At 46.3% G+C, this 14,419-nt stretch overlaps 2 protein-coding genes across 14 annotated transcripts in view; both read right to left on the bottom strand.

Annotated features, from left to right (window-relative positions):
• Window positions 1–8,110, bottom strand: part of LOC147223799 (calcium/calmodulin-dependent protein kinase type II delta 1 chain) — a 61,977-nt gene extending 53,867 nt beyond the window's left edge. For all 13 annotated transcript variants that reach the window (XM_086165542.1, XM_086165546.1, XM_086165549.1 and 10 more), the window contains exons 1-2: window positions 7,700–8,110; window positions 3,992–4,086 (exon numbers count right to left, since the gene is read on the bottom strand). In XM_086165542.1, the coding sequence (XP_086021668.1) occupies window positions 3,992–4,086; window positions 7,700–7,761 (157 nt within the window). In that variant the 5' untranslated portion in view covers window positions 7,762–8,110. The remainder of the gene's footprint in view (window positions 1–3,991; window positions 4,087–7,699) is intronic.
• Window positions 8,111–9,482: 1,372 nt separating this feature from the next.
• serpine1 (serpin peptidase inhibitor, clade E (nexin, plasminogen activator inhibitor type 1), member 1) lies at window positions 9,483–13,381 on the bottom strand. Its single transcript, XM_086166340.1, has 9 exons — window positions 13,291–13,381; window positions 12,221–12,459; window positions 11,687–11,911; window positions 11,420–11,614; window positions 10,858–11,056; window positions 10,301–10,401; window positions 10,071–10,157; window positions 9,904–9,987; window positions 9,483–9,812 (listed from the first exon to the last, which is right to left on the bottom strand). Exons 2-9 carry the CDS (start codon window positions 12,456–12,458, stop codon window positions 9,766–9,768), a joined length of 1,176 nt encoding a protein of 391 aa, XP_086022466.1. The 5' UTR covers window position 12,459; window positions 13,291–13,381; the 3' UTR covers window positions 9,483–9,765.
• Between the last annotated feature and the right edge of the window lie 1,038 nt (window positions 13,382–14,419).

Below are 14,419 nucleotides of genomic sequence, written 5' to 3'. Positions count from 1 at the left end.
GCAGATTCATTTTCCAAAACCGGATCCGGCAAATGACTCAGAACACACGGAAGAGTTTTGTTTCGACGTACGCCGGCAGAGATCCCGACCCCGACTGATGGTGTTTTAGAGACGAGACACTTTGATGTGGACGCGGTTGCTGCAATGAAAACTCAAAAAAGTTGGAATACCGGAAGAAAGTTTTGGCAACCTGCAATGATTGGCAACTGGCAGAAACGGATCAAAATGTCACGTAGGAGCATATTTTCATTAAGGAACACAACAAAAAGTCCTTTTAAGACCAAGCGAGGAAACCCGACTGATTGCATTTTTTTTTCACAGCATGCTTCTCGAAGGCAATTAAAACCCTACGTTATAATTTCCTCTTTGGAGAGTCTTTCAATAAGCTGACACGCAGGATATAATATCTAGTGTCAGTCATAATGTGCTTGTTAATTTACCGTCAAGCGATTTTGATGGAGCAACAAATCGTTTCCACCCTATTCCGTCAGTTTTGCATGAAGTGTTAAGGTTTTTCTTTAAAGCGATGAACTACGTGAGCAGATGTCAATCATCGGACGTACCCTGCCCGGCCAATCTGCTACTTTAGCCAGACGCTGCTGGGTGTAGGTGGAGGCTGCTCCAGAGCCCACTCAACCACAGCCGGCCTAAAAGAACTGGCTATTCAACTGGGACAGGAAAAGCACAAAAAAAAAACACAGAAAGCCATTCGGCACCTCATTCCAGATAAAGTCGGGGTTGGAGCAAGAAATATCTATCCAGGACTGTGGTCATCAAGCTCCTCTCATTACCACTGTTTAATCTGGATAGTATTTGAGTATTATGTGTTGCCATCTATCATATAATCCTGCTCATGGTACTTTTAAGAGCTGCTGAGAGGCCTTGCTGTGTAACAGTCCAAGGGGCCAGCTGTGCAGCACTGCTTATACTCTGAGGGAAGCTAACCCCCTGAACTCACATGGAGGGTATGGACTAAAACAGGAAAAACAGCACCATATTTAGCCGTTAAAGCACACACACACACACACGGAATCTTTGGATTTCCATTTTTTGGCCTACTACTGAATGGACTGTGAAAAATCGCAGGGTCAAGCCAGGGGTTATCACCACCCAACCCACCCCGGTCGCCAAGATAACAGCTGGCATTGAAAAACACTTCCAAAATTGCACTGTTTAGGTTGGTGATTCATAAAATTCTGAGAGGACTGACACACTTAAACAAAACCTATGTTGCCCTGAGGTCTATATTTAGAACTCCATGCCTTTCGTTTCCATGGGAATGAGGAGTTCAGAGTGAGCGGATTCAGGGCTTCAGGTATTTTCCAGAGAAAGACCAAAAAAAAACAAAAAACAAAAATAGAGTGGCTCATGTGGCTCGTGCACGGACGCTAGCTTTTCCATGGCCTGGTGGGTTTGTCAAGTGATCATTTCCACTCTGCTGGGTCCAAGCATCGCTTACCGCTGCCCCAGTTTCCTCCACTTACAAGCCTGCTCTGCCAGGTCTGCCGATCGTTACATCTGGATGCCTTCAGGAAGGCCGCTCCTGTTTATTCGCACTTTTATTTTGAAGGGACGGTCTTGCTGTTGAGTTCTCCCTCACACGCAGTAGTTGATGATCTCAAAAGTGACGAATGAAATAGTCAACGATATCAAAATGGGCACGGGATTCCCTTTTCTTTATGTAGTAAATCAAGTACAAGTCAACTCTTAGTTTGACTGCATGTACAGTGTTATGTGGTACTGAATGCTGCCTTAATCAGGAATGGGATGCTCCGGTATCCACAGCTATGTGAAGCGTAGATGGTAATTCACCAATCAACGGACATGGCTGGCTGTCTGGACATGCACTACTTGTGAACACAACAAACGTTAAAAGAAACTGCCTCCTCTTCCTGCTCTTGTTTCGTCTTGTCCAGACATGTCAGGGGTCAGCGGTGAGGACGAGGGGTCTATCCAGTATCCGGCTATCACGTTATTAACGTGGCGTCACATTCCCTGGATGGATGCGACAGCGGCACGGACCCAAGCCAAGTTTCGCACCGGTCCAGTCAGATGGCGTTTCCTGTCTGGGGGTTTCTCATGACGCCAGCAGAGAACGCGTAGGCGACAAGTCATATTGCAGCAGCGCAGCCGAGGGCAGGAGGTGAAAGTGTCTCCAGCTGCTGCCGTGTCAGACCCCTTAAAGCCAGATTACAGCAGATCCTCGCTTTGAAAATGTGATGCGGAGTCACGAGGTGCATATGCTACGAGCGAGTGCAAAAAGAAAGTGAAAGAAAGAAAGAATTTAATCCCACCCTGGAAGGTGTTCTCAGATGTTACGACAAATGTCGCCGTTTACTTTCTGATGTCAAAATCTGTGGATCAGCACATGAATCCCTTTCTGCAAATGATCCCCACTAGATCACATTCATTCATTCGTCTTGCCCTCGGACACTTCAGCATGCCGGGATCAAACTGCTAACTTTCAAATGAATCTCTGTCTAAAATAGCAGTCCTTCTGACCCAGTTCAGTTTCAGTATTTGTCAAAACTCCATTGACCAAGGTCACGACTGCGGGAAATTGAACCACCAACCTTTCAATTGGATGGACACACACACTTCCAACAGCTGCCCCTAAGAGTCTACAGAAGTATCTTCAATAATTCTGATAAAATTATTATGAACTTCTGTTCATAAGAATCCGGTTGTGCAATGGGATTCTCTTCTCTTCCCCGTCTTTGAGGAAGTGGGAACGGAAGCGGGGGAGGCTTGTACAAATTTGAGTAACTCACAGAGGGCAAGCTGTACGGAGGGTGAGGAGGCAGAGTCTGGCTGAAAAAAACTATTTATTATCACATATATTAGTCAGGGGTTTTAGTGTAACAAAGGAATCAAACCTTCTTTCATCTAATGCACTGAAGTCTATGTCAGGATGTGCAACGCGAGGGTGGAAGGAACATGAGAAGCACAAGTGAGAAAATTGTTGGTCACCGCCGCAATTGCCATGGCAATGCGAAGATGCATTGAGGACAGCAAGCGGCTCCCTGGCATTTGGCTCTGTTAATACAAATAAATAGTAGTTTGGGCAGTTTCAACAGAGTATAAAAGGAAGCTAATACAGCTAGCACAATGCCAGGAATACAGATCGGTTTGCAAAATGCTATTTTCTATTTACTCCTTCACCCCCCCACTAATACACACACACGCCACCCCTACGAGTCCACCTTGAGTGTGCAAACATTTGCTACCTTATTGACTGAGGGGAACGCCTGGATCTTCATTACAATGCAACACAGGAAACACGGAAGGAGATTTATTTGCTTCATAGCTACAGAATGGCCATTTCACATCGGACCATCAGGTGATCGCTTGATTGAAATGTTAATTTTTAACACATTTTGCATAATCACGTAATCACATAATCATGTTTAACAGGTATTAAAACCACTAAACTGATAAATTAACATATGAATCCTGAACGCCGAAGGGCTGCTGGGAGGTACCAAAGCATGTTTTAGAACATGGCCTGCAGCTTTTCTGAGATGGGTTTCTTGATGGGTTGGTCTAGAGCCACGAACCGTTTCAAGTTGAGAGGCTTGAATACAAAGAGTGGAAAATCCCAGGACTAAATTTCCAAAGATTCTGAGTTGTGTTCATTGCTTGGACAAAAATCCTGCAGTTGAGTTCAAGTAATTTCCTAAGCCAGTCATCTTTAACCTCTAGGAAACCCTAGACCATCATGTGATGATTGACTCCCTGAGCGTTCCCAATCCCCCCTTTCATGAGATCGGGAACCGGGGCGACCAGGTCGGGATTCAGTCCTGACTACATCCCCCTCAGTGGGTCAACGAACCCACGACATATTTGCTGCTTGCGTTTTTCTTTGGAGCCCAAATCTAGTCCTGCTGTTCTTGATTGAACCCGAAGCCATGAGCGGACAAGCGGTTTGACAACATGAAGCCTTAAGAACTTCGACCACAACTGCATGAAGTCCAGAGAAAAGTTGACTCACCCCTGGCGGAGAGCTTCTTAGTATTGATGATTTTGGCGGCGTATTCCTGCCCTGTGGAGATCTTCATGCATCTCCTCACAACGGAGAAAGCACCCCTGTGGAACATAGACGTACTGTTTCAACACGTTTATAAAATCATATTCCACTGTGCGGCGTGAATGGAACATGAATGGTTGGTTCCAGCGAATCGACCTTCTTCATCATGGACGACTGTATTAAAAAAAAAAAAACATGAAACCATGTGAGAGTAGGAGTTTGGGCAAATCCCAAGACTTTGATTGCAATTTCTGTTGGTATGGTGATGACAAGTTAATTAAATCGTGATCCACGCCAGGTATCCAGCAACAATCACAAGGGTCACACATACAGACATCCAACAGGAGGCCGAACTCTGCACCCTAAATGTTGAACCAACTTGTGTAACAGGTGGAACATGTGTTGAAGGTAAAACCTGTGTTACGGGGTGCAACATGTACCAAAGGATGGGTGCTCGATCGAGCTAGTGCACGTGCTAGGGTTAGAACATGTGTTGGGGTAGAACAAGTATTTGGGGTACAACATGTGTTAGGGTAGAACATGCTAGGAGTAGAACATGGCAGCATGGCACAGGGGGTAGAGCGATCGTTGTTGGAACCGAAAGGATTTCCAGCTCCTCTTTGTGTGTGGAAGTGTTGTTGAGCAACCCCTAACTCATGGGTGGGCAAATAATTATTACACGGAGAAACCTGAACGCATTTTGAGGGCCAAACCAATGATAACAAAAAAGCAACACACTTGTGTAACATGAACGGAATATGTGTTTTGTCATTGTCTGTGGAGGTTCTCAGTCATCCAGGTTGTGGTGAATTCTTGTTGAAAAAGTTGCTCCTTTGTCGCGGACGAACAACAGCCCCGTTAGCAAAAACCCCCCTTGGACCAAGTTTCTGCCAATCAACTCTCCATTTACAAAAAGAGCCGCCATAACCTGAACCCGCCAAAAACTCTGGCGGTTATATTCGGAAACTCCACACAGGCCAATAGAGCTAAAGCAGCCCTTTTTCAAGTGAAGAAATTCAAGTCCAGCTGCCACCACAAGAAGATTTCGACAAGCATGTTTTATCATTCATGTTCTGACTGACCCCACGTGGGCCACATGTGATTCCAAGCCCAGGTCTGCCCCGGCTGCCCCCCTTGCACCGCTAGACGGCTGCCAAGTGCTCATGGTTCATCCTTGATGGGTTAAATGCAGCGAGGAATTCCCTTAAAGGGATTAATAAAGTATGATAAATTCAAAATAAACATGTTACGGTCTCACATGCATTTAACTCAGACAGTAGGGTTCTTTGTTTATTGCTAATTTGTGAGATTGTTCTTGTTTTGTTTACATTTCTTCAAAATAATTTATGATTCATTCATTCATTCATTTAATATCTATAACTGCTTTTCCTGCAGACATGTAGAGACGTACAACAATACACTCTCTCATTCACACATCTGGATAATCTAATGTGTCCAACAAACATCCTGGATGTTTTTCAACTGTGGGGGAACCCAGAGGATCCCCACGCAGACTTTTCAGAGAACATGGAGACTCCACACAGAGAGACCTTCTGGCTGTGAGCCGGAAGCACTTACCAGTTCACCACCGCGCCGCCCACAACCGTGAAATGTCAGAGGTAAATAGCATGTTACTTTCTCTGCGGTACTTTGAAATGTTCCTCCTCAAAGAGCTGGGAGGGGGCGAATCATCTGCTGGGTTTGGATGTGGATCCAAATGTCAGCTGAAGAGGAGCGGGTCCAAGAGGACACCACCTCTGACGCCATCAGCCGGACTGTGGGATTTATCTGCTTGGACCCTGATGGACCTCCTTTTTCCGACTGAAACAGATATCCAAGTTCTGAAATAATCAATGCTCCTCCACCTCCTGCCCTCAGAGCCTGTCCTGAGGACATCCACCGCCCTGTTCCTGCCTGATGGAGAAACAAGCCAGCTGTCAATCACAGCGTTATCTGTCAGTCATATTCGGCCATTCACCCTCTCATTCACTTGGACGATTTAGAGCCTTTGCTGACACTGTTGACTGTTTTTGGACTGGGGGAGGAGGATGGAGAACATGGAGAGAAGCCAGGCCAGATAATATTTGAATCAGGATTTAAGTCTTGAGTCCACCTTACTAGATATTCGAGCGTCCTCCAGCAAGAGGACGCCGGGCCATGATTTTAATCAGATCTTCTGGAGAAGGAGTTTGTGAAGGTTACAATGAAGTAATAACCCAGGATGTAAGCTTAGAGGACCAGGAAAAGCTCCACCTGATCTGACACCCTCTGGCATTCCTGTCCTTCCAAGCGCCGTCACAAATGAAGGTGAAGAGAAGGACGGAGGATTCATCATCACATCGTCTGCATAGATGGAACACTACGTCTGTCTGAGTAGGACTTCATCCCTTGCACTACCACCAGCTCTTGGATTCGCAGCTGGAATCAACCGCCGTGCAAAGACGGCCAAAACAACAATCCCCCCCCGAACACACAAACACACACACACCACCCAACCCCCGCCCCAGGTATGTAGCATAACAGACATGTTCTGAATCGCCTGGAAACACCTCCAGGTGGAGTTCAAACCCAGGTGGCGTAAGTCCTAGACCAGGGGTGGGCAATTATTTTGTCTGGCGGGCCACATGGCTTTTTTAATTTTTGCGCACGGGCCAACTAGGCCAACTAGGTATCACGTAAATTGAACATAATGAAAATTGCATTCAATTGCAATTGCAATTTTCATTAAAGTAAAATATTTCAATATATTTTACTTTTTGGCATTTTATTTCAACTTTCAAATTTATTTCAACTAAAATTATTACTGGTGATTATATATATATATATATATATATATATATATATATATATATCATTATTTTGTATGTAATCACCCATACAGAATTAAACAAAAGTAAAAAATAAGGAATATCTAGATTCAATATTGATTGAAAATTCCTTTTAAAATATTCAAAGAAAATAGTTTGGCTGGCTGGATAAAAAAGCTTAACAGGCCGGATGTGGCCCGCGGGCCGTAAAATGCCCGGGTCTGTCCTAGGCGGACCGCCACCCACCTTCACTGAGGTCAAAGGTCGGGTGTTTTGGCTGATAAAATTACCTGTTTGATCCCCACTGAACTGACCTGCCGTTCTTTCAACAAATACCAGTCTTGTGATAAAGATTGAATCTAATTGGAGCCTTTATTATATATTATGATATATATTATTTGTTATACTTTTCCATGGGAATGAACGGTAAAAAAATGAACAAAGTCATGTTTGCCAGTTACAGGTTGAAATTGAAATCCGATGAATTTAGAGAAAACTGAGGAAGAGACAGAGCTGTAGCTGATAATAATGCTAAAGATAATAATTATTATTATGATTATTATGATTATAACGATACGGAGTTTAAATGGAAAAAAACGAGTCGCTCCTATAGCGGAAACCGGAAGTTGCGAAAATAAAAGCCGGTGCGGCTACTCTGGACTTCACGTCTAAGGGAAGACGGCGGCGAGACGCACGGACATCCGGGACCGGGGCTCCCCCCTCGGGGACGCACCTTCTCGAACCCGCGTCTGTGCGCGACTCCATCTGAGCCGGCGCGCACAGGTAAGGCACGGGCGCGTCCTGGTGGAGATGGAACCCTCTAAAAACACAATTTAATCAAGTCAAAAAAAGAGGAAGAACTTACTTCCCGAGCTCCTCGTAGAGCTGGTACTCGTCGGTGAATCGCGTGCAGGTGGTGGATGCCATGTTCGAGTGCGCGTCTCTGGACGGCCGCGTCCGAACCGCGAAGTGACGCTCGCCCGGTCGGAGCTCGGCGCAAAGTGCGGCTTCAGATCCGAACGCCTCCCACGCCTCCTCCTCCGGAGAGGGGGGGGGAGTAACAGCCGCTCCAAGCCGCCCCCCCTTTTCCTGTCCCCAGACACCCGGCTGCCCTTCCTGTGCGTCGCCGTGCGCGTCGCGAAAGCCCCGCCGCGGTTTTTTTTTTAATGTTTTCCCACCGCCGGCTACGCACGGGGATTAAGTTAGCCGCCTTGAAGTTGGCGGCAGTGTTAACGCGGAGCGCTTCCGGTCCCCGCTCAGGGGCTTCAAAATAAAACCCCGTGACTGAGGTCGCCGGGTTGACAGTTTGGGTTGTGTTTGCGTTTCCGGTGGGTAAAAACGAAAACGCCGGACGCGAGATAGTTGGCGGAATGCGTGGTTCTCTATTGCGCGCACACACGCACACAAAAACACACGCTCAGACTATCAACTTCCTGTTCGGCAAAGTTTATACCCCGCCTTTCGGTATCACTTATCTCAGCTTGACAGGGGTGACTTGTTAAACTGGGTTTTTTTAATCCATCACTTTTCAACATATTAGTCTAGAGATAAACACAATAATGAAACTTTAAGCACTGGCAAAAACACTAATAACAATTTTATGTAAGAGGATGAATCCATTGCCTTGGACCTGATACCGCTTATATTTTATTATCTTCATTTATATGTTTCTGTTCCTCTTATTTACTTTTATTTCTGTCTGTATAGACACGCAATTTCCGCCGCGATCGATAAAGTTTCTCTGATCCTGATTCTGGTACCCCCTACTCTCACTCACTCACATAGGCCTCGGTACAAACGATCAATATCATTCATGGCTTAACCGTTCAGTATTTCCATGTACACCGCAATCAACATATTGATAAAAAAACATGCATTCATCATTCTCGAAGAAAAATTCCCACAAATCGATATTTGATGTCAAACTTCGTCCGGGTTTGTTGGAACCACTTATATCTTAAGTAGTGAAGGATCAAGCTGGGCTAAAATAATCACACTTTCTTTGTTTCCTCTGTGAGCTGCTGGACGTTCTGAAAGTCATATTGTATTTTGGAGGTCCTCCATTCTAAGCTGGTATCTCCAGTCAGAGGCGGTGTGTCTCTAGCACCCCCATTAGGAAGGCACGCAGCGAAGCAGCATTGACTCAATAAACCCGCCCGTAAATCGAGTCTCCGGTTGAAGTCCAATGTGCACGTTCAAAAGTAGGATCACATCCTTCTTCTGATCTTGCTCTTCTTAAGGCAGAGAACCTTCAGAATGGATTCCAGAACTTCACCAGGCTGCAATGGATGTCCAGGATGGACTTCTTATCTTCAAAAAAGTAAATAAAAGGGTATTTCCTGTCTGAAGGCAGTGAGGGAACCTGGGTTAGATCCTGAGGTGGTTCTTGTTCAGCCTCTGAAGAACATCAGAACAGGCCGAGATGTTTCCACCTGTAACTATTCAAACCTGTCCCTGCTTATCTCCTCGGGATTTTTTTAGAAAGGGTTCTCACCAGGTTCTACACTCCAGGTTCTCCTGATGTTAGACACAGAGAGAACTCAGGCAGGAGAACATGGGGAGAATCCAGATAGAAGACATGGGCGAGAACCCAGAGAGGACAACATTGAACATCTGAAGCTAAAGCAGACTCCATGGATGACCGCAGGTTTGTAAAACATAGTAATTTAATAAATATAAATACTCCAAAAGTACAAATGTAACTTGATAATACTGGTAAAATACAACAAACGTACTATGAACATCTCCTTGGGTGATGAAAGTCTCCAGTCTATCATGTCTCCATCCTTCACAAACCCCCATTCACCCCCATTTTCAGTGGGAAATAAATAATCAACAGTATACCACACACACATACACACGGACACACACATATGGATGGGTAAGCAGTAGTCAGACGCGGTGTTATGAAGACGAGGCTGGTCTTCACGGTCACTGCTGAGCTGGATGGTTGAACTGGCCCATAAAGAGGATGGAGCCTGGAGGGGGAGGGACAGGAGGGGGAAAGGTGAGGCTACTTTTTCAAATGTCAAAGCGAAGAAAGAAAGGAGTGAGGGGAAGGGGCCTCACCTGTGGGCTTGTGTTGGATCAGGAAGAGGAAGGGCCGGTCCAGGGTGATTTCCTCGGGTGCCATCCGAGAAAACATCACGGCAGCTGGGTAGGGTGGGGTCAAAGGTCAGCGCTGATACATCTGCATTTGTGTGTTCGGTGTGAATGTGTGTGTGTGCCTGCCTCACCTGTTGCTGCAGCGCCCTTGGTGCCCCGCTCGTTCACCTCGATCCTCACCTTCTGCAGGACCTTGGAAAGGCACAGGCTCTCGTCGGCTGCGTGACGGAAAACGCAGGTTGCGGGTTAGAAAACCATGATGCAGAGCTGCGAGAAGATGACCCGCACACTCGTCTCATCCCAGCAGGATCTACACGCACTTCGAGTCGTCCTCCGGAGGGCGCCCACGAGCTATACTCACGGGTAATGCGTTTGAAGTTGGCGGTGGCCAGGTTGAACATCTCGCCCAGGCCCATGCTCTGGAGAGCCGTCTTTAGATTCACCTCGGAGCTCAGAGAAAACCTGGACACAGACCCATCGGGTGAACCCGTGAGCTATTTACGTATATTCAATATACAACATATACTGCTCAAAAAAATAAAGGGAACACTTGAACAACACAATGTAACTCCAAGTCAATCACACTTCTGTGAAATCATAGTGTCCACTCAGGAAGCAACACAGATTCATTTTGACTTGTTTTAAGGACATTACATCAAAGTTGGATCAGCCTGGAGTTTGTTTTTACACTTTAATTTTGAGTGTGATTCTTATCCAGACCTCCATGGGTTGATACAATTGATTTCCATTGATCATTTTTGTGTGATTTTGTTGTCAGCACATTCAACTGTGTAAAGAGCAAAGTATTTCATAAGAATATTTCATTCATTTAGATCTAGGATGTGTTTTTTAAGTGTTCCCTTTATTTTTTTGAGCAGTGTATATTAAATGTATTTGTGCTTCGGGGCGTACTCTCACCTGGGCATGGCGAGCTGCTTCTTGGCGCTCCTCATCTTCGCCCTCCACTGCTTGATCCTCTGGCTTGTCAGGTCGGCACTGAGCGCGCTCAGTGGCACCTCGGGCTCAAAGGGCGACACCAGGAGCATGCTCAGTGCGTCGCCCTCGTAAGGGACCTCCATGACGTCGTAGTCCACGCCATCCGCTGTCACGAACTCACCTGCGGGTCGAGGAGATGGTGAGATGTTTAGCAAAGGAACATGCAAAGGATGTGGGTGCAGCAGTTGCTTTCAGACGTCTTAAGACCTGCCAGTTAGAGCGTCATCTGCCAATCACAGCAGTAGCCTCTGTCCCCACTAGTGGACGATTTAAGATCTTTAATGAGCTCAAAGATGGAAAATATGGAGAACATGGAAAGTACCAAGTTGCCCACCTAATGGGAACGCCTAAACAGTAGTTTGTCCAAAATCATACGTCTTTAAACCGACGGTGAATGTTAATTGGGTGTCTTTTTGAAATAAAAGTCCAGGGTCCCGGCGGTGTGAGGTGACCAGAACAGCCAATTAGGGACGAGGGTTTGTACCGTAGTGGAAGCGGTTGATGAGTGTCATCATGTGCACGGGGACGTCGGTGCCATTGGCGCAGTGGAACATCCTCTCCTGGGTCAGCTTGGGGTCAAAAGGAACCTTCCACAGGGCCTGGAAGTGCATGGCGTTCAGGAGGACCAGGCGGGTCTCGGCCGTGAGGGATCCAGATGCCAGGAGCTCGGGGATGGCACCTATAAGGTGGGAGAGGAAATTATGCCGCGTAGGTTCTACCAAATGTGTGTTTACTGGTGAACGGGTGGTACCTGCGGTGTGATCGGACACCCAGGTGTTGATGATCCCAACGGCCTGCTCTGGCTTTGTGAAGTCGACCTGGTGCACGTGACTCTGAAAGGCCTTGGCCAGGGCACGACGGTAACTTTTCTCCAGATTCATCTTCCTCTCTACCATCACCCCGCTGGCCATCTCCACCCCTTCCTCGCTCTGGAGGTCCCGCTGCAGGAAGCGCTGCTGCCGGGACATCCCTCTCTCTGCACAGACAGGGGCGTCATTAATATCAGTCATCAATACTGATCGGTGAATTTAGAACTTTATGCTAACAGCTAACAGCATCGAATGATGATTTTTTGATATTATCATTCCTTAAATGGTTGAAACGGTACTGTCATCCCATTGTCTGAGCAGGTTGAATTTTCAAACCCTGCTGAAGGACAGAAAGGGTGCAGTGTGTGTGCAGACCCTGTAGAGGGCAGCGTTGCGCAAGTGTGTGTTGCATCTGGTCTGGATACTGATGCAAGAAGGTGGGAGAAGAGGAGGGTTGTCCAGAAATTGTGGCTCACCTTGCAAATTGAATCCGAGCGCCGACGTCAGAGCGTTGCGGGTGTTCCCAGCGGCTCCCAGGTGTGCCATGGAGAGCACTGAGGCCACACCGTAAGGGGACAGCACTACATTCTGGTCCGTGGCGGTCTGGGCCACTTGTGAGAAGACTCTCAGGCCAAAGTCGGTCTGCTTATCCTGCAGGGAGCCCAGAGCGGCGCCGCTCAGGGTCAGCGCCAGGAACATATACACGCAAAGCATCCTGGGGAAAAGAAAGAGGACGACGTCACGGCGCTGCCTGGGGTCTGGAGGGAATCCAGTTTGAGACGCCAGCGCTGAAAGAGGCCTTTCATTGAGGTTAAACACCTCGTCGGCGTCGATGTGGCGGCGAAGACATCTCGAGGCGACCTGACTCGACATGTATGTGTTTATGTGTGAGCGAGCAGCATGGCCACTCTGAAAGGGTGTCAAAGGTCAGCTCTGTTTGAACAGCGCCTCGTTGCCCTGAGCAAACACGCTCTCACCGCAAGTCTGCAGTGCTGAGCGCGCTCCGGCACGGTTCCTCTGAACCAATGAGAAAATGAATGAACAAATCCATCCTGCGCCAGCAGACCAAGTCTGGTCTGAACCTGAAGTTCTTCTTCATTTAAATCAATCTATCTATCTATCTATCTATCTATCTATCTATCTATCTATCTATCTATCTATCTATCTATCTATCTATCTATCTATCTATCCATCTATCTATCCATCTATCTATCGATTTTCCAATTAATAAATAAAGTCTGCTAAAAAAAAATACAATGTGATCTATCTATTACCAATTCACAAATTTTCCTCTGGGATGAATAAAATCTGTTTATCTATCCATCTGTCCATCCATCTCTCCAAGTGAAGAACAGGTAGTTCTGAGGTTCTCCATCCCTCATATCCTCTGCAAACCAAGCGCTGATGTTCCATCAACAGAAATCGAGACGTCTGATGCCCTAGAGGGCCCGACATGATGCAAGAAAGGTGGACGGAGTGTTGAGGAGTGAAGGTCTGGAAATCCACCGGCTGTCAGAGGGACCTGGTTGTCGTGTGATGTTCTTACCTTGTGGCTGGAAGGTGTGTGATGAAGGTTCTATGGAGGCGGCTGGTTCTCTGCTGCAGCTGCTGTTCCAGTGTTTGAGTCTGAATGGACCTGCTGCCATTTTTATAGGCTGTAGCTCCGCCCCCTCGCTCCCCCTCTCCTCGCACCCTCTCCACGCCTACGCACGCTGAAGTTATTTGCAAATGGTGATGTCATTTGGCTCTGTCTGGAAGGGCTTCCTTTTCATAGCAGCCCTCTTCCAATACACGCGCGCATACACACACACACACATACACAAACACAAACACACACTACCTCCCGTCTGCCTATCCTGCCCAAAGCAAGCAAGAGCTCATTGAAAAGCCATTCATCTCTTTCCCCTGTCTCATTCAAACACACACGCCAGTATTTGTCCAAGTGTGTGTAATAACACAGTCATGTTGTTGGCTAAGTGGACAGTAGCTTGTCTTATATCGGGATCTGTGATTTTGTGTTTCCTTCCTAAGGAACATGAAGGTCCAGTCATTAATCAAAATACAAGTTACAAATATTTTCTAAAATGTTAAATCTAATTTCTTCTTCTTCTTCTTCTTCTTCTTCTTCTTCTTCTTCTTCTTCTTCTCCTTCTTCTTCCTCTTTTTCTTCTTCTTCTTTTTCTCTTCTTCTTCTTCTTCTTCTTCTTCTTCTTCTTCTTCTTCTTCTCCTAATTATTATCATTTTTGTTATTATTATTATTATTATTATTATTATCATTATTATTATTATTATTATTATTATTATTATTGTTGTTATTATTATTATGACAAAGCAAATTAACGTGGGACAATTACATCATTAGAACTAACTTCATGACCTGAACAGGCTTTATGAACCTCCATGTTCTCCTGGCTGGATTCGCTCCAGGTTCTCCATCTTCCTCCTACTGTGTCCAAAAACAGTCAGCAGGTTCACTGAAGGCTCTAAATTACTGCTGACAGCCAGTCCAGGTAAGACACCTCCTCCAAAAGTCATCCCCCACTTTCCCTCATGATCTTGAGGTCCTCGAGGTTCATGGAAAGTGCGTTCTCGACCTGGAAAAGAGTTAACAGAAGAAGATGCTCTGCAATGGCCTCACCATCTAAGAACCCTGAGATGAAGAACGCCAAAATTA

The sequence above is a fragment of the Fistularia commersonii genome, chromosome 19 (genome assembly GCF_037954325.1).
Source record: "Fistularia commersonii isolate RoL2024-O1a breed Wild chromosome 19, RoL_Fcom_v1.0, whole genome shotgun sequence".
NCBI lineage: Eukaryota > Metazoa > Chordata > Actinopteri > Syngnathiformes > Fistulariidae > Fistularia > Fistularia commersonii.
This window is presented reverse-complemented; position numbering and strand designations above follow the sequence as displayed.

Bases quoted from the DNA above. Each gene is read 5' to 3' on its own strand.
- serpine1 (XM_086166340.1), bottom strand. From the start codon at position 12,458: ATGCTTTGCGTGTATATGTTCCTGGCGCTGACCCTGAGCGGCGCCGCT. The intron at 11,912-12,220 runs GTGAGCCACAAT...CTGTCTGTGCAG, and splicing joins GCTCGGATTCAATTTGCAAG to AGAGAGGGATGTCCCGGCAG. The intron at 9,988-10,070 runs GTGAGGCAGGCA...CACCCTACCCAG, and splicing joins CAAGGGCGCTGCAGCAACAG to CTGCCGTGATGTTTTCTCGG.